Source organism: Halichoeres trimaculatus, unplaced genomic scaffold (assembly GCF_033239565.1).
Source record: "Halichoeres trimaculatus isolate MK-OKI-2021-1 unplaced genomic scaffold, fHalTri1.1 fHalTri1_scaffold_18, whole genome shotgun sequence".
Classification (NCBI taxonomy): Eukaryota; Metazoa; Chordata; class Actinopteri; order Labriformes; family Labridae; genus Halichoeres; species Halichoeres trimaculatus.
This window is the reverse complement of record NW_027437196.1, coordinates 22,330,403-22,354,574: the sequence shown is the minus strand read 5'-3', so window position 1 is coordinate 22,354,574 and position 24,172 is coordinate 22,330,403. Positions and strand designations below refer to the sequence as shown.

At 39.3% G+C, this 24,172-nt stretch overlaps 1 protein-coding gene across 3 annotated transcripts; it reads right to left on the bottom strand.

Moving 5' to 3' along the window:
- Positions 1-2,314: 2,314 nt before the first annotated feature.
- snx16 (sorting nexin 16) lies at positions 2,315-23,886 on the bottom strand. Of its 3 annotated transcripts, none has more exons than XM_074693180.1 (9): positions 23,752-23,886; positions 20,321-20,875; positions 19,005-19,091; positions 14,954-15,102; positions 12,213-12,282; positions 10,827-10,963; positions 10,409-10,531; positions 8,758-8,798; positions 2,315-5,952 (listed from the first exon to the last, which is right to left on the bottom strand). In XM_074693180.1, exons 2-8 carry the CDS (start codon positions 20,726-20,728, stop codon positions 8,780-8,782), a joined length of 993 nt encoding a protein of 330 aa, XP_074549281.1. In that variant the 5' UTR covers positions 20,729-20,875; positions 23,752-23,886; the 3' UTR covers positions 2,315-5,952; positions 8,758-8,779. The 3 variants fall into 3 exon arrangements, with proteins under 3 accessions (XP_074549281.1, XP_074549282.1, XP_074549280.1); XM_074693181.1 differs by having other exon boundaries at positions 8,763-8,798; XM_074693179.1 differs by lacking the exon at positions 8,758-8,798.
- Positions 23,887-24,172: the final 286 nt, after the last annotated feature.

The following is a 24,172-nucleotide window of genomic DNA, read 5'->3' as shown; positions in this document are numbered from 1 at the left end:
CTGATATCGCCAGTCCATGCAAGCCCAGTCGTAACCTGAGGACCCCAGCAAAGGCTCTGCTTGCTATACCAAAATCAAAACTGGGACCAAATGACCTTTGAACTCTCTGTCAGAGCCCCTCCCGTAGGAGATCAGATTGTCGCATCATCCCCTTTAAAAAAAACATTTTAGGTCTCAGGCAGGATCACTGACGCAATCGTTTTTGTTTTTATTTATTTATCTGTTTTACTTTATATTTTAGCAGTCAGAGGTTCAAGCCTTTTATACTGTTTGATTATTTTGCTATTTATATTGGTACATCAAAGGAATGATTTTACTCACACCTGATGTGAACGAAACATATGAACTACCAACTTCAAATCATTTCATCTGTCATTTATGGTGGCTGGTAGGTGTCAGCCGATTTGCAAAAGCAACAACACAAATGCAAAATCCATAACATGAATGCAAAAGCCACAACACAACAGAAGAGCAGCCACAATGGAAGTTGAGAGGACAGTTTTCCTAATGAACAAAGAAAAGTTGTGAAAGTAAGTAAATGATTGTTTTCTCGTATAACTTTGGCTATGATAAATAAAGCTTTAGTGCTAGCATTATTGATTTACAAAGCTAAATATAAGATAGCATATTTTTCTGGTAAATACAAAAAATTAAGTACTTTATCATAAATGAAGTTAAATCAGAAAATCATTGACTTACTTTGACAAATTTTCTGTGTCTGTTGGGATAACTTATATTTTGTAACTTCCGTTGTGGCTGTACTTGAATTGTTTTGTGGTGTTTGCATTTGTGTTTTTGCTCTTGCATTCGCATAGTGGCTTTTGCAAATTGTCTGACACCCAATGGCCACCGTAGTAATTAGCTGCACAGCATTAAAGAATACAATGAACAATATACTAAGTTGGTTGTTTTCTCTGGATTTTAATCTTTACAACCACCAGTTTGCTGTGTTTTATCCCTGAACGCACATATTACACATGGACATCTAAGCAGTCACAGACCCAGAAAGTCATGTGAGTCTGGTTTCAGGTCAATAACCAACACCAAACAAATCCAGAAGAATTACTGATGTGGATCAACATTTAAATCTGTTTTAACTGTTTCTGTGTTCCTGATGTTCTTCTATCAAGCATTCAGGTCTGATCTGTGTGGGAAACTTCTTCCAGCTCCAACACAGCTGCATGTAAAGTCATGAAAACTCTGAATACTTGTTTGCAGAGCCCAAAATGTAAAGATAAATCCTTGAAACATCAAAGGGAGAATGTATACAATGTGTCCACTGTTAAAGTTGTGTTTTGGAGTTACAGCTGACTGTAAAGACAGACTATTAGAGTTTATTAGCATTTTAAGATAAGATAAGATAAGATATACTTTATTGATCCCCGAAGGGAAATTCATGTCGTTTGGGCTCTCTTCCAAGCAAAGAATTGTACACTCTGATGGCTGCAGGGAGGAACGATCTTCGGTATCTCTCGGTCCTGCAGCGCACAGAGGTAAGACGTCCCCTGCTGCTGATTCTCTGGACAATGATGGTGTGAAGTGGGTGATCAGAGTGACGGATGATGGCCTCCACTTTCTTCTGTGTATACCTTTCCACCACAGCCTCCAGTGAGTCCAAACTGGATCCAACCACAGAGCTAGCTCTCTTCACCAGTTTTTCCAGTCGCCTCTTGTCCTTCTGCTTTAAACTATTTCCCCAGCAGACTGCACCATAAAACAAAGCACTGGCTACCACAGACTGATAAAACATCTGCAGCAGCTTTCCACAGACGTCAATTGACCTGAGCTTCCTTAAGAAAAAGAGACGGCTCTGCCCCTTCTTGAAGAGTGCATCTGTATTAAGGGACCAGTCCAACTTGTTGTCCAGATGTACACCAAGATATTTGTTGGTTGGCACCACCTCCACGTCCACCCCATGGATGTTAACTGGCTGATGGCAGAGCCCAGACCTTCAGAAATCAACAATCATTTCCTTTGAATTTGAGGTGTTCAGTAGGAGACAATTTCTATGACTCCAGTCACAGAAAGCTTTTATCAGATCCCTGTATTCAGATTCCTGTCCATTTTGGATACACGCCACAATAGCAGTGTCATCGAAGTATTTTTGGATGTGGCAGGACTCAGAGTTGTATTTGAAGTCTGCAGTATAAAGGTGTATAATGTTAAATGTTAAATGTTAAATGTTAAATGTATGTATGTATAATGTTAAATGTTTAATGTTAAAAGGCGTATCTCTAACTATAAATCCAGCAAACACAAAGAACTGGTGCCTTCACACTCTCAGGACTCAAGACACAAACTCATACATCATCCATGTTTATTAATGAGTGAATTAAATATTTCCATCTGATAAATATCGTAGTATCTACAGAGCAGATTATCTCAGTGGATTATCCCTTTAAATCCAGGATTTACGTAGTGAAATGTTATCCATAGAAATATTTTATAGTGCAACTACACGTGTACATGTGAACTAAGACTTGATTATAATTTCTTAGGATTACAAAAACATAAAACCCTCAGAAGACGTAGTGAAACACAAACCTATAAAGCTGTCTGAACATGTGAAAAGTAAAGTGAAAGATCTCGAAGGCACTTCTGCACAAGAGGAACTAAAGAACAGAATCCAGAAACATGACTCGCATCCCAACAGAAAAACAGTGTTAGAAAAGGCACGTCTCTGTCCCAAAAACATGAAGCTGTACAAAACGAATCCTAGCAGACAGTACGGGTCGCCATTCATCCATAAAGTGCATCACATGACCTTCCCAGGCCAGGTTGAAACAAACATCCACTGTGGTTATTACACACTGTGTCAAAGAGAGGGAACCACAGCAGGTCTGCCAGCGTCACTCCTTGTGGAGTATGTCACTCTTTGAAGTTATTTGGATCTTAAAAATATGGCTTTGAGGATGAGGAGGAGGCCTGTTAACAGTCTGGATACACAGAGCTCAGCTGAGTGTTCAACAGTCTATCACATCATATATCAGAACCACAGTCCTGGGTTTACCTATTTACAGATTATTCAGAAGAATGTCTGAAGTACCATATCCCCTGTTGTCTGATCAGCGTTATCTCAGATATTAACTTTTACATTCTTGGAACCAGCAAGCGATGGAGGTTTTTCCTGTGCTCCTGTTTTTCTAAGTGTCTGACAGCGTTACAGAGAGGATCCCTGATGAGAACGACCTTCTTTCTTTGGAGTAAAACAAGTATTCAAACCAAAAACAGCTATTCACTCTCCTTCCAGCAACCAGATTCTAGTGAGAAAAACAGACATTTTACCCCAGAAAACAGCAACTGCAGCTCAAACCTGGGTTAAAAATATTGTTTGAAATCTGATCCTGGGCAGACTCTAAAACCTTAATGTTCAGATCAATTTAAACTTTTCTTTGTAAATAGATCAAACTACCATCTGTGAAATTCAAACCAATGTTTGAGATGAGCTCCCTTTGCTCTCTTCAAGATCTGTTCACTTGCACACAGAGTGAGCAAGAGCTAGATCATAGGTGGTGCAGTGTGTCTCACATTAAACCATCTCCTCCTTCAGCTTTAAAAGTGTTGAGCAGGTGGTTGTTCCTGATGTCATTCTCCATAATCTTAGCTTTGGATTGTTGCATCGTGTTACATCATTAACACCTCCTTCCACCTGTTGTCGTAAAGTAACAATGAGTGAAACATTTAAAAATGAACTGTGTCGTTCTGGTGTTGTTATGTAAGGTGTTAGTGATAAAAAAGATAAGAGACATGCAAGGTGTGTGCGTGTGTGTGGCCTACAAAAATACTAACAAAAAATGCATTGATAGATTAATTCAATGCTGGACCCAAACTTCTGTGTTCTGTTACTGTTATGGTCAAAGGAGTCTGTTTGTTTTAAGGACAGCAGTAAAAAAATGCTTTTGACGAAAAAAAAAAAAAAAAGGTTTTAAACTTAAACACAATTGTCAAACTCTTCAGGAAGTCCTCTGTGACATTTCTCTGTATTTGGTTAATCTGAAAACAGGTGGAAAATAAAAAGCTGTTTTTTTTCTAGCATCATAAAATAACAGTTTTTGTCACTTGAGTTACGTGGTTTCCCTAAAAACAGTACCTAAAACATCAATACAGAGCTCTCCCTCTGTGGGGATCCTTTCAGTAACGTTCTCAGACACTTAAAAGAACAATCAGAGCTTGTTGGGGACATGAACAAAAACTTTTCGTGATCGCATTACTACAAAGTAGCTATTACAGCTGGCTTCAGCACTGATGCTGAAGCTATCAATTTATGTGGATCCAAAATGATGGTATTCAGTTTTAATTTGACTGCAAAATGTGTCCAATTCGAAATCAGATTAATTTTTTTTATGGAAGGGTTTAGTTCAGCCACAAAAAGATGTTCTAATGATATCTAACAGCGTGACCTGACAGCATGACACACGTAAAGGAACATTTTCTATCTTTTTCAAACCCTTGTGTAACCCTGTGAACATAGGGCGTAATGGGCAGCTGTGTTAACTTGGGTTAAGATGGGTCATCTCTTGGTACACAGTTGATAGATACAGAAATCGGTTGCCAGGGTCAAAATAGCCACCGCTTCATGCTGCATTACTTGCAGTTCAGCAGTTAGTGTTCTCATATTGTTTTCCTGTATGAAACGATGCTCAGGTCACTTCCTGCTGCGGCACTGTAACATGTAAAAGAACTCCAGGAAGATCTATCCCCGCTAATCTGAGTGGTAACCCTCAAATCTTCATCAGATAAAATTTAAATGATTGGCATCAAAACGGTTGGATAGAAAACATGGTTTCGTAAAATGGCTGAACTCCCGTCAGAATGTCCTGAAGCCTTCTGCTTGTCTGGTCACGTCTCGGTCCACACAGTGAGGACACGAGGCGCCAGAGGAGGTCTGTGAAAAGTTTTCATGAAGTTTACTCAAACTGTGATAATAAACACGCAGCAGCTGAAGGGTTTGTGTGAACAGTGGACGAAGGAGACATGATGATAGTGTTTACATCAGCAGAGAGACTGCAAAGGTCACTGTCCCCCAGCTCTGTCTCCATACAGTGTGTTCCTGATTTCACCGTCTGACTCAGACCTCACCACCGAGCACACGCAGCACCGCTGACACGAGGAAACATTTTAAAACACAGTGTGAGTGAAAGTGAAAACAGTGAGGTGTTATGGGAGTCTGTGGCAGTATGAAGACATGACATGAATCTACCTGCTGACAGAAGCTACCACTCATCTGATACCCACCTGCTCACTCATCTTTATCCTGAGATATTCAACATATCCAGACTTCTGCAGCCACATGGGGGCATTGTTCCTCTGCACACCAAGACGCCCCAGAGCAATGCACATCAGCAGAAACTCATGAGATGAACGTCTGTAGATCGTCATTTTATTAGTCTTCAAACCACCCAGGGAAATGTATCTTCAAGTCCTTTCTTTTTTTGGTCAGGCCAAAGCCAAACTCTGGCTCTGAAACCACAGGATGAGGCGGCTCAGTCTGAGGTTTTCAGAAGAACTGTCAATTAATTTCAGATTATATCTCAGTAGGATTCTCCTGCAGATGCCAGATAAAATATCCCACCACCCACTGCATGAAGGGAAATGTAAGTCAAACCATCTCCTGCAGGGTTATAAAAAAGCCCCTCAGCCCTGCTCACACTCAGTTCAAATTCAAGGCTGCAACAGAGCCGTGAAAGGGGGTGAAGCCGTGATCAGGGAGGTCTGGTGGGAAGATGTGATGAAAGGAACCACAGTCAGGTTGCAGGGAAAGGGCGAAAAGTTCATAAAGATATGAACAGAAACAGAGTGAAGGTAAGGAACAGGAGGAGGAGGAGTGTTCGTCGTTAGTGCTCCAGCTTCTGGTGGAAGAGCTGAGTGACCTGGATGACTGGAGGAGACGCGCTGAGTGACGGCCCGCACCAACAAGCAGAGGATCGCACCGGCTGGACCTCACATCTGCCACTGCAGAGACAGAGAAGACACTCAGCACCTCGCTCATTCATCTCATCAATCCAACACAGCACAAGGACTGAAACGACATGAAGCCAGACACACTGACAGGATCCAGCAGAGCCAAGACGCTCACATAGTTCAAACTGTGAGACGTCCTTGAAGAAGATAGAAAATGAACATGTTATTAAAGTCACATCACCACAAACACAGCAGGAGGACAGGGTGCATCTCCAACTCTCTCCCCACTAACACTGCAGGACTTATACTGTTCACAACTGGACTAAAGGATTTCTCTTGCAGTTTAACAAAAGCTACATCTATTATTATCTCCTTTCTATTTTCAGTTTAGTGTTGCACCAAACTCCTGTCATTGAACATGAGCTTTGTGGTTTACCTACAAGATAGACATTTCTTCTTTTTATTTTTATACTCTCTGTCAGCGGGGTTGTGAATATACTTTTAAATCAAGAGAGTTTAATAAGCTGTGAGCTACAGCTGGCAGCAGTGTTTGCAACATGTCTGACCTAAATCCAAAATAAATCCAAAGTTTCACCGCTGACCTGGCTCTGATTGGTCATCATAAAAGAGGTGTAGTGACATGGACTCTGTACCCAGGCCTCAACTCGGCAGGTGAAGAATGCTGATCGAAGCCCTGTCCACAGGCTTTAGTTTTTGAAAACCTGGGCCTCATTTCTCATCCCATTATGCAGACTTATACTGTGTGCGCTTAGAGTGGGCAGATTTTCACTGTAGCTGTACTTTCGGTCAGACTGCAGCTGAGCGTTGTTAGCGATGTCATGTATAAAGCCCACAATGCATCACATTCAAGTTTTTCAAAGGAGCTACAGGTTGCCATTGGATGTCACTAAAAATGTTCTAACAATGTAATTGTTTTAACTTTTTGTGATATTTATATTATGACAAGATGGTGGTGTAAATGTACATTTGCAGGCTGTACTCAGTGCTCAAAGATGCTATGAGGAGGATCTGTTTCAACTGCACTCCGTCGCCACCTTGTGGCCTGGAGTCTCCACACACTGTAAATTACTTTTGGCGAGTCGTGTGTTTGTTTTGGAATTAAATGGAGATCGGATCGAAATTATTATTTTTTGTTCAAGACAACTTTTTACTGGATACAACATGCTAAGGTAAGGGACTTATCAGTACAGTTATGAGCGCTACATTTTGAAACCTGTCATCAAGCACCTTTAGCAGCCGGCTATATGCTAGCAACATCGCCAGCCCGGTGCTTCGACGTATCTGCAGGCTAACGTGACAACAAGTAAACACTGTCAGTTGGTAAATAGTTAAGCAGCTGTTCATATTTAGCACAGCTGGCAACCCTTTGCTTTAAAACATGGCTGTATCACTCTATAACACAGGAGCTAAGCTGTTTGTGATAATGTCCATTCCAACCCACAGTCAGCAGTTATTCTGCAGTGGTGTGTTCAAGCTCGAGAGTCTATCAATAAAATGAAGAGTGAGGTTACGTTAGCTCTGATTGCTAAATAACTGGCAGGTCAAAGCTAACCAAGATTCACTAACGTTACACATTACAGACAAGTCTTGGAGGCTAATTATTCTTTACACCTCACAGCCCTTTAAAGTGAGCAGTTTAGAGAAATAAACAATTTGTATTTTATAAGAGACCATTTCTGTGTTGGCCTATGGACATACAAATATTTAAAAACACCTCAGATTTGGGAGAAAAGTTCAGCTTTTATAAATAACACTATATTTATGTGGGCATAGCCTGAAAAAGCTTTAGTTGTTAAAAAAAATCAACAATAAAACCTTTCTAGCATCCTGTGATAAATTCATAAACTTAATGTTTTTTTATCATTCTTTTTTTGTCTGAATATTTTTCTGATGCGTCATGAAGGTTTTCTGTATTTCTGGGCAGCAGGCAGGTGAGAGAGGGAGAAGAACACTAGAAAACCCCGAACCCCACGATGCCCACCGCAGTGAGCAAACATCACCATGTGAAGAGGAGCTCTAACAGCAGCTGTTAGTCACATATGATGCATATGATGCCACAGTCAGCAAACAACACTGCAGGACGATAAAAACACAACACGGCAGGAGACCGAGCATTTTCAGAGGCCTGACCTCATAAAGTTAAAATGTTGAGACCTCATGACTAACACCTGTGAACTTCCTGTATGGTCATCTAGAATGGATTAAAATTGATTAACTTAGCGTTGTGCAATTTTTTTTGTCTTTTTGCAGACACTCTGGAGATGAGCTACTAATGTTTTACTTCAATAACTTAAACTTCTTTGGTCAGCTTCATATCTTCTGCACACACCACGGGCCCTCAGTGCTCCTGAACTATTAAAGACCTTCACAAAACTGACCAAAACTCAAGAAAGGGAAAAACGTTTTTCTAAATTACAACTGCCAGATATGTTCTTACTCTTTACAGACTTGTTGAGGATACAGATGAAGCTAGATGTGTGAAGGCTCTAAAAATGTGTGAGCAGATATCCTGAATGATCTCTGAAAATAAACCGTCTCCAGCCTTAAAAACAGCCTGAAAACACTGAAACAACAGGTTTTAACTCTTCAAAGTTAATCTTAACTCATTACTCACAAGTCACATGTACAGCCACGAGGACTGCTGAGAAATACAGCCATAGTTAACTGTACACAGATCATGTGAGTGCTGCATCAAGACTGACTTATAAACAGAAAAAACACTGTAAAAAGAGACGTGACAGAATGAGAGTTAAACAGTTAACAAGGGGGATGCATGTTAAAGAAGAAGAGACAGGTGGACACAGAGGGAACCCGCTATGCTGGTTTTAAAGGTACCTCACACTTTGTGGGGCTCGTTTCAGATTGGAGCGGCGCTGCTGTTGAATTAAAAAGTGAAAAAACACAAGAAAGCAAAAACAATCAGGTGAAAAGAATTCAAACAATAGCCGATTATTAAACCCTGAACAACTTTTGACGTGTCAGTTTTTCATATTTAAAATAAACAGAGTATTTAAGTAATGTGGCTCAGGTGCAGAGAGGATCTACTCCAGGAGGCTTCAGAAAATGAAATCTAAGGAAATAAAAAAAAAAAACATGCCACAGCTGATGCTTTTGATGCTCTTCTTTATGTACACCTGTTTTTAACACACCTGTTCAGATACACAAGAGTTCAGCCAGGGAGGATCTTAAACGGATCTGGATAAAATTTTCAAGAAATGTTCAAAATAGGATGAGGAAGAACTGATTAAATTTTGGAGGTGATCTGGATCACCGTGTGGATCCAGGATTTTTTTAAAGGATTCTATATCATTGTGAGATAGGGCTGTTTTCACCATATGTGTATATAACTCCACCATCAATGATTGGATTGCTTTGCAAAGCAATACAACACAAGGTCTCGATAATTTCTGACAGATGTAAAAGTACGATCCAGACCCTGGAAATATTCTGGATACTAAGATCTGGAATATGAAATATGTACTGGGTCATAATTTTCAACACTGTCAGGAAACAAATTATTGTACAAACCTGAAACTAACTGGAGGACTTAAGTGTTGCGTGACAATCACAATACGCCTGGTGGAGGTCTGAGCTCTCTGATGCTTTTCTAGTTTTGATTGTTTCCAAATCATTTAGAGACTAAACTTGCAGTCCAGACTTGTCACCCACTAAAACCATTTTCAGCTTTATCATGAAATGAAATAGGACAACATTGACCCTGAACTGTTTGTTGCCTTTGCATCTATTTCAGTTTAATATATGATTCCAGTTTTTATATGAACCACATTTAGCGACAAAGGGATGAAAAATTTCTCTTTGTGAACATCGAGATCAGGGGTCACTTTAGGTGTTCCACAAAAAAAGAAAAAAACAGTTGACTGTTTGAACAACAGTACATGAACTATTTTTCTTGATTAACGCTTGCTGCCAGACACCTGGGAGTGCTTTTTCTCAGACAACTGGACTACATTTTCTCTCAGGGAGGTGTCAGTTGAAAGCCTCAGTATGTCTTTAAGATGGACATCACTGAATCTGGACCTGTGCTTTGATTAGTCTATTTTCTTGCTCTCTGGGATACATTTAGTTGAGCTAACAGGTCTTTCTTTAGCTGTGCAGTCAATTGTGTCCACTCATCTCTGGTACTTGGCATACTGCTCCACCTTTAGAGAAAAAATAACACATCTTACATTTGTTGACACACTGCCTCAAGTCTACTTTTGGATTGTGAGTTTTACATGACATAACCCCTAGTTGGCCATACTGATATCAAGAGGTGGGCCGTGTGAAATGGTTTCACTGGCTGCATCTGGCCCACAGACCATGAGTTTGACAACCCTGCTCTAGATAGTTGGGAGAATCTGGTGTCGTACTTCTGACTTGGCTGCGTAACTCATATGTCGTCTGCTGGTGTGTGTTCTGTTGTTGGTGTGTGTACTCTTTATCAGCTTCCCTTCTGCCTGTGTGATGTTTGTGTGTTTTTTTTTACCTGCTGTCTTCAGGCATGTCCTGATCAGCTTCTGCAGCCGACGATTCCACGTCCACTTCAACACTGCTCTCACTGCCCTGAGCTGATAGACCACACAGAGACCCTGGGCTCACACAATCACCACTGAGACACACACACACATACACACACACACAGTTTCACATGACTGATTGCTGCAATTTTTTCCTGTTCTAAAAGAAACGTTTTGATCATTTTTTTTCTGTACTATTTGACACTTTCATAAATCCTCACATATAGTTGGTTTTGTATCAGCTCTTAAATGTCTTTATGGTGTGATTTCCACTTCAGCCATTCACAAGTTCACATGTACTCTTTAATTCTCAGTCTTTTATGTTCTCTTCTTTTAAGACAGGACTGAATAAATGTTTCTATTCTGTATTTCTGCACATTTACTGACTTGATTTGCTTCTCCAGCAGCAGGATGGCCTGCTCCTTCTCCTCTAGCCTGAGCTTCAGGGAGGTGATCTCCTTCTGCTTCTCCAGCAGCTCTTTCTGCAGGCGGTAGTTGCTCTCCTCCAGAGTCTCACAGAACGCCTGCAGGGAGGCAGAAACAGAGGGGGAGAGGAGGAGATTAAAAGGAGAATATTTTTAACAGTGGAGGCACAGGGTGGAGAAAATGAGATTCAGACTGATCTCAGGCTGTTATATCTAAAATTAAACGTTTTTAATGCTCGGATTTGTTTTGACTGCCTGAGAAGGTGCTTGGCTGTTTAAAGAGGCTGTGAAATAAAACTTGAGACGCGTTTATTGTCTGATGTTACGTGAGTCAGGCTCTGTTCTGTCATGCTTTAGTGTAGCCCTGCAGAAGGTAGGAAAAGCATGTGGGGACACCAGAGAGGAGGTCTTCACTTAGAGCTGTTATCTGCAAATCCCTCATCTCCTCCTGGATGAACAGGCTCTGAATTTCCAGCTGATTAAAACACTGAATAAGTGAGTTTTAGGTCAAAATTGAATGTTTTCAAAACACTCTGCAGCTGAATCAGAGCTACAAGCTGCTCATGAAGCATACGTACATGTTGCTGACATTTTGCTACTTTACCTCTGAGTTCAACCTTGTTTACACAAGTCCATCTAATGTGAGCGATGGTAAACTATACCCAAGACTCTGACAAATCAAAAGCTTATATCAAGAAAAATGAGCTGAATTATTTAAACAAGGGGACTTAGTCCAATGGCAGGTCAGGCAAGAAAAAATGTATCATGACCTCAACTTTCAAAAATAAAAGTTATGATTCACATGTCACATGTGGTCTGACGCCACCACCTGGTCAAACAACGTGATTTATGACAACAGGTGTCATAAATCCTTCTTTACACATGTGAATCGTGTTACACAAGCTGCATTGTTACATTTAAATGTTTCTCTTTCAAATGTGTCAAAGTGTAAAGCTCAGATGATAAAAATACTTAAGTGACACCAGAGAGGATTAGTGAAACAGTAAAAGACAAAAACAGAAGACCAGTGATTCTCTTCTAAACTGAGTCTGGCTTTAAACTCCGGGCCTTTCTCAGAAAAAAATTTTTTTAAGCAAAACAAAACACTATGTCCCTGATTTATGATTTTCAGGTTTTACATGTATCCTCTTTCAGACTCTGAGGTGCCTCCTTCTGAGCTTCTTTAGGGACAACAGGCTGTTTTTCAAAGCTTCAGTATTAAAGTGTAATACACAGCACAGCTAAAACCTCCATGAGCCTCTGAACTGTCAGGATCTGTGAGTTCAGTATCTTTAGTAAATAATAATAAACATACAGCATGTGGCAGAGACACGCTCTGAACACTCACTCTGCTCTCCTCCAGACTATCAAAAGGTCCAGGTGGGTCATCCAGACACAGGAACTCTCTTACCGCCACGCTGTGGAGAAAAAAAACACTTGATAAGAAACCTGTGTAGAGCTGTGATGATTAATTAACTTAACAATAACACAGTGGAAACTCATATACACATTTATTTATAATTGATAAAAGGTTTTAATCACTTTTGGCCTGAGTGTGAACAATCTGCTGACTTAAGTCTCTTAAATATGAGAACTTCTAAACAGTAAATAACAGATTAATTTCAAGATGTCTTGTCCAGATATTTTATAGTCCAAACAGTGGTTGTTTTATTGCATGAAGTCCTCAGTGTTTTCTTGTTTGTGGCTTTTTAACTATCCAGCGTGGTCTCAAACCGTCTCAAACACAGTGAAATACTCACAGAGTATTTTCAAAGTAAATCTTTATTTTTTTATCAGAAACACTGTTTGAAGATAATTAAACAATCTGACACTATGATCAGGGATTCATCTGCTTTTATGTGACTGCTCCACATGAAATAAACCAACACAAAACATAAAAGTTAAACCTCATAACATTTTTTTGAGAGAGTTTTTCTTCACATCTAATTACATCAGTGGTTGATGGACTTTGGTTTTTCTTACCATCGATGCTGATGCCAAAAAATACCCAGAGAATACACATTTTAAAAATCTACATTTAAAAAAATATCAGGTAGTATATGAGTATTAGGTGCAAGAAGCAGGTTGATTTTGGTTTTCGGTGTAAACCTTTTGCACTTAACGTCACAATATGAATGGCAAAAGGAAATGTTACTTTACAAGTGTTGGTGCAAAATGAATGAATCAAGTCCACAAATTCCCCACGTTGAACCATAATGTATCTAACCCTGATTATCTCCTGTTGTACATAGGGCTGAACAATTAATCAAATTTAAACTGACATAAGTAATAGAATGCAATTTTAAAATCGCAAAGGCTGCAATTAAAAAAAAAAAGTATGTGTGTTTTGTTATTGATGAGAGATCAGCAAGATTTTGACACAATTAATATTTGAATTCATGTTCACACAGTATTTCTTTTTCATTTTATAAAAAGTACGCTTGACATGTTGACATATTTCAGTGGTTGAGCCAGAGATTTGGTCTTCTTCACATTTCTGCACTTTATTTTGTGTGAGACGAGAGGATTCATATTTATTTTTTATGTCGTTGTTCATACCATCTTTCTAAATCAGTCCTTACTATTTCTTGTCTTTCTCATTGCAGTCACTTAAACTCTGTATTTGTTTCACTTTTATTGGTATCTCTGTTGCGTATCTACCTGCATGTTCTAAAACACTGAGCAATTCTTATCCAAAACCTGAAAAATGAGAGTTGCATGTTCTCTTTTTATCAATAGGACAACACAAAAAAATGTCCTATGTGACAAAATTACTTAGCGGGGTAACTTTCAAAACAACTTCCTAAAATGTTCAGAGGTAAATGTTACTTTGCACCATTTTGATGCACACTGTAAAAATAATAAAATCTGTGTTTTTTGTTTTTGTTTATTTTTTGATGTAGACGCCTCCTACTTTTGTTGCATAAGACAGGTTTATAACAGTGTTTTAATGTCTTAAAAAAACTACACATCCATTGTAACTGTAGAAGTGGTGATATATCATAATACTAGTCAAATAAAAAAAAAAAGTAACAACACTGCTGTACAAGCGGCAACAGAATAGATAAGCATTCAAGATTAAAATACATGGCACGGCATGAGTTAAAATGGGTTACATAACAGAACGATTAGGAGTAAAACTGGTTAAAAAAACTGAGCAACCAGGCCTGTCGTTCTGCAGTGCTTTTTTCCTTTTTCTGATTTTATTTAAGGAAATTAATGATAATTTTATGACATGTCTACAAGGCTTGAAGTTAGATCAATCAGTCAATATTCTACTGAGATTGTAATAGTTAAATAAAGACATGTTATTCTTATCAATTCATGCTTCAATTCATCTAATTTCATCTCATTTCATCATAACATGTAGGCCTGGCATCCAGGAAGAAATTGTATATATGTTGACAGTATGCTTTGTTGTGTTGGTCATACTATAGAACAGCGTATTGCTTGTGTTCAGTAAATAATGTAGAAGATAAACGTCTCCAAAAATTGCATACTAAATCACAATATTGGTAAAAAAAAAATCCCATTTAGATTATTTTCCAAAAACAGTTCAGCCCTAGTTGTACGTCACAGTATACTCAAAGTGATGACAAAACAAAGGCTAGTCTATACTGATATGGTTAGAGAAGGAACTGTTTGTCCGTAGGAACAGGGGAATAATGCCATTTTTCTGCCTTTGAGGTGACACACATCATCTGGGAGAGTCATTGACATCTTTGTGAAGTAAGTGAAACCCATCCTGTTTCTTTCATCTTCAAAAAACACTTTGACTGTAACTACGGTCTATAAGGCATGTTAGCCTGATGTAAACAATGCTATTTCAGTTGTCAACAGTCGCAGTTGACGACAGTAACAACATGGTTGCAAGTGGTCAATAGTGTCCCTGAATCTCTTCATGACATTTAATCAGTTGGGGTTTAAACTTTTTACAGTCTTGTTGTCTGATATTTTTATCTCGGTAAAAAAAAGCAAAGTAAAAACTGGTTGAAACTTGTCTTTAAATGGACCGTGTTGTGTATTTGGGACCTCTCACTTAAAAGCAGAGCAGTCCAGTCTAAACTGCTGAGCTGCCCTATCACATACCAGTTAGCGATGTCTTTGTGTGCGACCAGGTTTTGAAGAAACGCCTGCAGTCCAAGCTGTCTGTCCTCCAGGAAGTCGCTGTCGTAGTTATCCTTGAACCAGCGCTTTGGAGGCAGCGAGAGACGGAAACCTGGGAACATCTCTTTTAGCTAGAAACACACACACACGTACAAAAAAGAGACAAGAGACTGAGTGGCATATGACCTCTTTGTGCTGTTACAAAAGATAAAAAAAGAATATCCAGAGTCAAAAGAGACTAAAGTGAAAAGCTGTGAAAAGTGTGGACAGAGTATTTCTGGTTTAGCTGAACATTGACAGGAGAAGTCATAATGGACTTTTAAACGCTTTGGAACCTCCCAGACTGAAGAGCATTTTCAACCTTGAATAAATAATATTGTATCTTTGCTCAAAGGCAATTTATCCCTCTAGCTGTAAATGTGTATGTTTTTTTTCCTATTCTGCTAAAAAAAACATTTGACCTGTTACTGAGGTGAAGAGAGTACGACTTCTGCTGTCTAACTCAGAATGTGCATGTGTGGTCTAGTCCTACGTGTGTGAGTGTTTGTGTGTGTGTGTGTGTGTGTGTGTGTGTAGTTGTCTGAGCAGTAATCAGCTGTATAGCTGCTGGATTTAAAGAATCCTTTCCTTTTATTCTGAAGAGATTTTGAGAAGTGGCTCAACAAATTACTCTAATCTAGATTTCCATGTAGCTGCTGGTTTAGCTGAGTTTTTGTCGAGTTGCTGCCCCAGTCATCCTCATTTTCTCTTTGATGGTTTTACTTAACTCCCCTCCTCTCCACGCCCCTCTTTATAGAGCTGGTGTGTTTGCTGACTTAATCCAACACGTGTTGTCAGATGTTGAGGGTGTGACCTTTAATGTGCAGACCAGTGCCAACTGGTTTAATGTGCTTGGAGCTGCTTGTTATTCAGTTTAATCCTGTTTGTGTTGGATAAATATTGGCACACTTGAATAATCTGGGAAGTGACCTGGAAACAGCCGAATACTTCAAAGTAAAACATAAGGCTCTTAAAGTAAGGAAAAAGTTTAGAAACAAAAAAAAAAAAAAACAGAATTAGATTTAGATTAAAGTTGGACTGAATAAATCTTTTCAAAGCAGGGACAGACCCTAAGTGAAGTCAGATGCATCAACTGAGAGAATCTGAACCAATAACAGCTTTGATGTTAAGAACTACAGTGTGGCCGACTTTGTTCCTGTTGCTTTCTGAGATTTTTTTTGTTTGTAAACAGAGATACTTTTTGTCAGTTGTGATTGTTAACAACATGTAGTCGTCGTCATCATCAGGAGCTACAGCTCTTAGCATTGCAGGTGTCTGTGCTACAGCTGAAAGAAAAGATATGTCTGCTGTATATTTGTGTGATTTTTTTTTTTTTTACCATTATTAACCAAACACAGAGACTCAATAATGTGATGCACACATGATGTGTTACTGACACCATCCACAATTATTACTCGACTGAATTAAGTAGTGCTTAAATAATACATTAAAAATATAAGCTTTCAATGGGGTAAGAAAAATGTGCCTGTTTAGTTTCTTGCATTAAAACTTAATTTTTAAGTTTATTCCCTTTTTACAAGCCATTAAGGTGTCATTTTTGATTTAAACTATCTTAAAATAAGACAATCTTACTGGTTCTGTCAGGTGAATGTGGCTCTTATTAAGTCTAATAAAACGTTTTTTTTTGTTGTTTTTTTTTTGTTTTTTTTTAAGTCATAAACTGTATTCTAGTTTTTGCATTGAGTATATCATGTTTCAAAGGGCCAAAGGACAGATTTAACCTGAGGCCTGTTTGTTCTGGAGTACAAGGTTAATCTGCTGAGCCAAACTGGAACCTTGACCATTTATTTCTCGATAGTCATTCGGAGCTTAAAACTCTGCTTTGCTTTCTGCACTTAAAAAAAAGCAAAAAAAAAAAGCAAACAGCCTTTAAGTTTCTGGTGGACTCTGAGTCTAAAGACATACCCTTTTCTTTCTTCTCTTTCCTCAGGTAAAATAAAAAAGAGAACATTCTCCTCATGACGACCCTGAAACCTCTCAAACTGTCTGACAGGAGGACCCTAGACTCCTGTTGCTCAGTGTGTGAGATGATGAATGAGGTGAGATTTCTGGAGTAAAGTGGGTGTTTAACCACATTGTGTGAAAACAATCTATACCACCCATCCAGGCTAACAACAGAGAGGATGATGTTGCAGGAGTAGTCAAGGTGTTTCTATAGACAATGTTATTCCTGTCACCTTGAGCTAAAATCATTGCTGCATAAACTTCTGACCTGCAGATTTAAAGTTCACAGCCTTGTCTGGAACAAGAGCTGGAAAAGCTTGTGTACTCTAACCTCTGTTGTTCCTCTAAAGAAAAAAAATGTTTGGGGATTTAATTTAGTCTCAAAAGGTGTATGGAAGCTAAGAAAAAGCTCTGTCTAGCTGGGAGTCTGTATGTGTGAACATGTATACACATATGTTCGTTCTGCAGTCTGAGAAATGTTACTGAACTTTTTCCTTCCTTTTGAGCCAAATCCTGTCAAACCTGACCTTTCACAGACTGTCTGCATGATATTTTACAAAATGTGCTGCGTTGCAAAACTTTTATCTGTCCATTCGAAAGTAACTGGACATAATCAGGATGTAAAGGCCTGACTGATGGTGGGGTGTTTGACACAGACATCAGTGATAAATGAAAAATAATCAAAATCGTTTACAACAACCAATAGTGCATTTTTTTTTACTTGTATGAAAACAAAGAGTTTACCTGAGCTCCAAGAACATGCACACAAATCCTGAAAACTTCATAAGACAGCTGAAATTTTAACCTTGACTTCATCTAGCTTTAAAATCTTGCTTCAGAAGTTGACAGGTGACTTAAGAGTACATCAGATAACAACCAGCACCTGCTTTGCTGTGGTGCCCTGTTTCATGTGCTGCAGACAGTGCAGAGGACTGTAAGCACTAAAGTCAGAGCACCCTCTACTGGACAAACCTACAAAAGCCCGAGCACTGTTTGCTGCATATCATGATCTGTTGATGGGAAAAAGGAACACTGGTGCATACTCTGAAGCACCTGTGCTTTTCCTTGCATGGACAGGAACAACAACACACTGCCCTTACCGTTTGGATTGAGCTGGCAGTGTGAAGAACGCCTGAGAGTGGAGTGATGCTGGCTGAAATCCAAACTACTGAACAAATAATGTGGCAGCAGCCTCACAGTGTGGAGGCAGTGCTGCATACTGAAACCTGTTCATGTGTTGCTGCTGTTCCTCTGCATTCTGTGTGTGCATGATGTTCTGTAAGACTGCTGTGAGTCTTTTCTAATTGCTGAAGCACACGTTCTGATCATCAAATGTTTTCACTGATGTGACGCAGAGACTAAGAAGGTGCTGATGTTGAAAAATTACCAGTTAAATGTCTGACCAATAAGGCTTCTTAAATTACAGCACGTTCTCTGCAGAGGACTGAACCCCACAGCATGAAGATTGCAGCTGCTTGCTGTGGAAAAACCCACAGGAATGGAGGAGAGGATGTCCACACCCACTCCTGTCCTCTCCTTCTTCACTGAAAACTGGGTGTTCCCAGCTCCTGTCTTCCCATTCTCCTCCTGTGTTTGCTTTGGTGAATTGTGCATTGCAGTGTTTGCTTTGATCGATACGTTGCAGGCTGAGCTGCAGAAGTAGCTGCAGCTTGTCAGCTGCGCTTTCCTAATCAGATCTTTTTTTTTTTTTTTTTTTTTTTTATAGTGGAGTCTTTTTTCCTCACTGAGTGTCATCACGTGGTTTATTTTTCCCTGTGTTCTGTAATCTGTGACCAAAAACCATGAAAGACCTGTTCCCCTAGTTGGCTCAGGCCTGCTGGCTATTTAGGAATAAAAGCCTCTTTGTGGAGCTCTAATCACTTCCACAGTGTGCTCAAAAAGCGTGCTAAAAGCAATGAGCAAACGGTCAAACACAGTATCTTTAAACATGGATGAGTTATTACAAAAAAAAGCGTCAGCCTGGCCCAAGATAAACAGACAAAAATATTTACAGACGACACAAACGCACCTTATCGTTGAGTCTGGAGAAGTCTGTGTACCTCCTGAAAACAACCCAGTTCTCGTCTGCACTCTTCTTCACAAGGACCTTAAACACCTGCCGCATAGAAAAACAAAACACATGTCAAAAAGACACACGAGTTAATACACAATCTTGGGACGTGGTCACACTAGCAATCCGTACGATGCTTTAGCACGCGCCAACCCCTAAAGTTCTGAACATTTGGCCGGTGTGACTGTAAGCATGACATGCCGTTCACTTCTCTGCTCTGGCATGTTTAAGAAAGGTGGGCTTCAGGGTTCATGCATGAACACGGACAGCATGTATGATCCATGACGTATGATTGTTGCGACCGCTCCTCGAGACAGTTATTTTGAACAATAGCAAGGTTTTAGAGGGTTGTGTTGGACTAAAACAATGTAACATTAGCCAAAAAAGTCTCAGAAGTTGCAGCAGTGTTCTTTGTGTCTTGTTGTGCTGTTAAATGGCTAGTGTAACCACACCCTTAATCTCTTTCAGGTGCACCTCCACAAGTGTCAAAGAAAAATGACACTGAGGTAAGAGAGGGTTGCATAGTCTTTTTCTAAATAATAAATGTATTTTTTGTAAAGTTGGTCCCAGAATCAAACATTAAATGTATGTCTGCATCACGCTGTGGGCTGCAGGAGCAAAAACATGTTGAATTCAATGCACTGATTGCTTTTTCTGACTGCATGTACCATACATTTTTTTCTGTGAAATTAGTAAAACAAACTCTTTAATTTCAGTGAATTGCTTTATTCACTTCAAATGCACTTCTACTCCAGATGTGCCGGCAGAATAAACACTTTCCAGTCATGGTTCACTACATCCCCCAGAGGAGCACCAGGTCATCTGTTTGTGGTCAGTCTCAGCTTCACTGTATACACTTAATTCCACAGAGGCTCCACTTTTCTTCCTTCAATGTCTCTTTAATTTGCTGAAATAATATCATGATGCTGATTTGTAAAAAGACAAAAGACAAGCTTTGTCAGGCCTGACCTCAGAGGAGGAGAAAACTTTAACAATGTTTGTCTGTTGGAGGTGGAGCCATTATTTCTGTTGCATTCAGGAGGGAATCTAAAAGCTGATTGTCTTTAGTGACACAGCATCAAACAGTGTTCCTCCTGCTTTTGCTCTCCATACAGACTGGCAAAACATGTAAAACACTACAAAAAGAACATTTATTGTTCTTCATTGAGTGTTTTATTCAAAACAATGGGACAGAGCTGTACTCTAGGTCCTAAACAGGCTTTTGACGCTTCCCCAGGTATCAAAGTTTGTACTAGGATTTTTTGTCCTCATACCGTGAACTTGGCTCTCTCCTCCATGACCTCATAGCCCAGCACAGTGGGGGTGATAGGCCTCTCCTCGCCTTGCTGGCTCCCCACAGGGTCTGACATGGAGCGAGGACAGGTGGAGTACTCCACTGAGTGGTCCAGGGCCCCGTTCAGCCTTGCCCGTGTCACCGGACTGTGCAGAGGTGGGGTCTTGCTCCTGGTGCCTCTGTCCATACAGCGAGACTGGCGCTGAGAACTCAATCCTCCACACGCTTGTCCATTGTGCTCCTCCCCTGCAACCCTGTTGAGAGACGAGTCGGAGCTGCTGGAGACACTGCCGAGAGATGAGGCTCGAGGTGGCCGTCTGAGCTTACTGCTACCACCAGGGGAGGCTCTGTCAAAGGGCACAGGGACAGGCACAAAGGGTGATGCCATCTTCTGTAGTGCTCCTGTCACCACCCCACAGGTCCACACGGCTCTTCACACAGACGCTGGACCTGGTGTACGTCAGTATCGATGAATGATGATGATGATGTGGAGTGGACCGACAAAGACGAGGGGCTGTCAAAAAATCTGAACACCCTGCAAAATAAAAAGAAGAATTATTTGGTATGTTTTCAGGATCCATCATGTTCAGCCTAACAGGGAACTTAAACTTACACACACTGAAGCAGAATCAGTCAGAAGACATTAACCTGGAGTAGGGGGTGCCAGACTGTGAGCACTGATGAATTATTGACATCAGCCACAAATCATCTATAATTTATGGACTCGTGCATTAGGTGTAAAACCGTGTATGGTTGGGGTTTGCAGAAAATGAGTGTGTCTAAACATCAGTCAGGTGATTAGTTTGAATCTGCTCTTATTGCTGAAACCTGTTCTGATTATTTGATCCCTCCTAAAGGAGGAGAAACCTGCATGGTGGGTTTTATTAAAGAGTAAAGCCTGAAATCATTTTTGTATAGGACTGAAACACTTTGAGCTGCATGTCGACAAGTTCACATTAATTCAGCATCAGTGGAGCTTACTGAAGCTCCGCTTATAGAGAGGCAAAGACTCAATAATTCAGCTTGATTCGCCAATGGCAGCTGCTATTATCAGTAATTTTGCACGATATTATTAAGTGTGTATTCTGCTTTTCCATATTTTAAACATAGATTTAAAAATAGTAGTGCTGATGTTCACAACTAAACCTGTGCAGATTTTCAAACTTCAATATTCATATTGTAGAAAACAATTAATCTGTCTGTAAACTGCCTAAAAGTAAGAATAAGACATGATCTTCATGAAACTTCCTGAGAGGTTGATGTCATCACATTAGGATCTCTTTAATGGTTCATGGCACAGCAAGAGGGTGCTGGAATCAGTATTTTCTAGAACACCAGTGTGAGAAAAATAGGGATTTTTTCAGCTGTAAACTATGTAAATTCAATGCAGGATACCAGGGAGACAGTTTGAGGCCCAAAAAACACAATACCCCCTCTTTAAATAGGCAGGCCTAAGTCTTTTGTTTCAGATGTCTGTGAGGTGTTTTGTGTTTGAAACTAAAAAGCTTAATGACAACCTTATTTCTTTCTAAAACAAACATTTTAAACTTAACAGCTTTTCTGAGTGCCAATGCTTTAAACGGAGACACATCAGAATGCTCTAAATAAAAAATCATTTCATTTATTTACTGTATGAGAAGTTCTTTCTATGCTTTGCTACCTTATCAATAAAAAGAGTCTAATAAGGCTTAACAAAAGTTCACTCCACCTTTTTTAAAAACGCCTTATTTCAAGCTATAAAGAAAATAAACATATACCTGATGGGATTTTTTAAAAAAGCTTTTTTTTTTCATATTGATACTAACATATTTGGGGAACCTCAGTCCTGGACCCAGTGGAGGTGGAGACTGGCTGGGCTGTAGAGTGGTGAACAGACTGTTGTCATCTATTTTCTTATGGACCTTTTTGCACTTTCTATACACTTTCTTACTTTTGTTTTCTTGATTGCTGCTGTGACTTCAATTTCGTTGTACTTGTTACAATGTCAATAAAGTTCTATTCTATTCTATTCTTTTTCATACAATAAAAAAAATAAAATTAAATAAAGAACATTCTTGTGCCATAGACAAATTTTTCTTCTCCAATAAACTTAGTTTCCTTTTTGCATCACATTATATTCTCAAAATAAACTTTTTTTTTTTTAAATAACTTTTTGGGTAACCATGGCATATAATAAGTATACCAGAGACACCTTGCAGAGTGTGGTTTTGAGTCTTAAAGTGCTGCTGTATTTTCATTTTCATGTTTGTTTGTTTGTTTTTAATTCTGCCTTTTTTTTTACAATTTTGTCCTGTACTGATTTGTGCTATCATGTTGGAGATTCCTTGAAAGGGTCAAGGAATAAATGTTTAATTATCATAAATTTTTACTTGAGGTGAAGAAAAATGTGGGTGTTACAGTTTATACACATAAGGATATAATAAGTAAGCATGAAGAAATAAGTCAAACATGTTAATTAAATGCGAGAGCCAAGATATAATAAAATAGAAAAAAATGGTGTAAGTGAAAAATAGAGGAATATTTTCAAAGCTAAGATATACAGAAACTAGTACAAATGTGATTATTTTCGGATGTTTATCCATAATACATGCAAAAACCACTCAATGGGACATGTAGTCTAAATATTCATGTATGTATTGTAAACACGAGTGAAATCAGAGCATTGCACTTGGATTTCTACACGAATAAGTCTCCGGTTTAAATTCAGCGTAACAGGGTCATGCTACAATGTCTGCTAATATCAAAGCGGTTTGTTGACATGAGGGAGCCGATACTGACACCAACATGTCAACAAATGACTGTCAAACATCCGGCTTCATCCTTGGTCACGATGTCACCGACGTGCTAACGTTCGGTAAAGGTGGATTTAGCATGCTAAGCTAATCTAATTGCTGTTAAGACGTCCTTTATCTAAACAATGCAAAATTTTATTCATTATACGCAGAGATTTTTTCGCGAACGATTCAATGGCCAACTCTGCAGCTACACGACAATAACAAGGTGATAAAATAAAACCCGAGGAGTAATTAACCGCCAGGTAAATGGATAGCTAAATATCATAGAACGATTGCTTCAAGCCGAAGCTAACGTTGGCTTAGCTTGAGTTACTTGGCTACTGTTTCCTATTGACAACAGTCGGACCAAAGTAGGCTAACTGGTATATAATTTAAATTGAACATTTCCATCAAAGAACAATGACGCCGATATATGTAAGGGCATCATAACTTTATCAAAGTGATCTTTAAAAAAATCTGTAAGGTGTTTTAATGTTAAAAAAATGACTCTTACGCCAAACAAACACATTTTTCAGTGATGTTTGGTGACTCATTCACCTCACTGACCGGCTATCACTTTACCCTCGTGTTAGCTTAAGAGCCGGTGATTCAAATGCTCACAAAGATTTAATCTTACCGTAAAAAAGTCGGTTAAGTCCCCCTCAGAAAATAACTGTGTCACAGACATGAAGCCCTGCTCTGACTGTGTTGTTGCTGTTTATCTCCTCCCCTGTCCGCCTCATGTTAACTCGCATGACTTCAAACACAGACAGCTGCAGAGACGCTATAAAACCAGGTGAGGGCGCTGTGATACATTATATACTCCTGTCAGATCAGTTGATGCGTCACATGCCTGGTCAGCACACCTTCACATTGTATGTCACTTTCCAAAAGACTTCTCACTGTTTAATGCCTATAATGAAATTTCAAATCAGTAGATTAACACCTGTCAATAGCAACAGTAGAGGCAATGTAGATACCTCAGTACCTAGATTGATTCAAAAAACAAAATAATAATTAAAAAAAAAAAACTTGTTTCATAATAATTACCCAGTGTC

Bases quoted from the DNA above. Each gene is read 5' to 3' on its own strand.
- snx16 (XM_074693179.1), bottom strand. From the start codon at position 20,728: ATGGCATCACCCTTTGTGCCTGTCCCTGTGCCCTTTGACAGAGCCTCC. The intron at 19,092-20,320 runs GTATGAGGACAA...TCTATGCGGCAG, and splicing joins AGGAGAGAGCCAAGTTCACG to GTGTTTAAGGTCCTTGTGAA. The intron at 10,964-12,212 runs GTGAGTGTTCAG...GCCTCCCTGCAG, and splicing joins ATAGTCTGGAGGAGAGCAGA to GCGTTCTGTGAGACTCTGGA.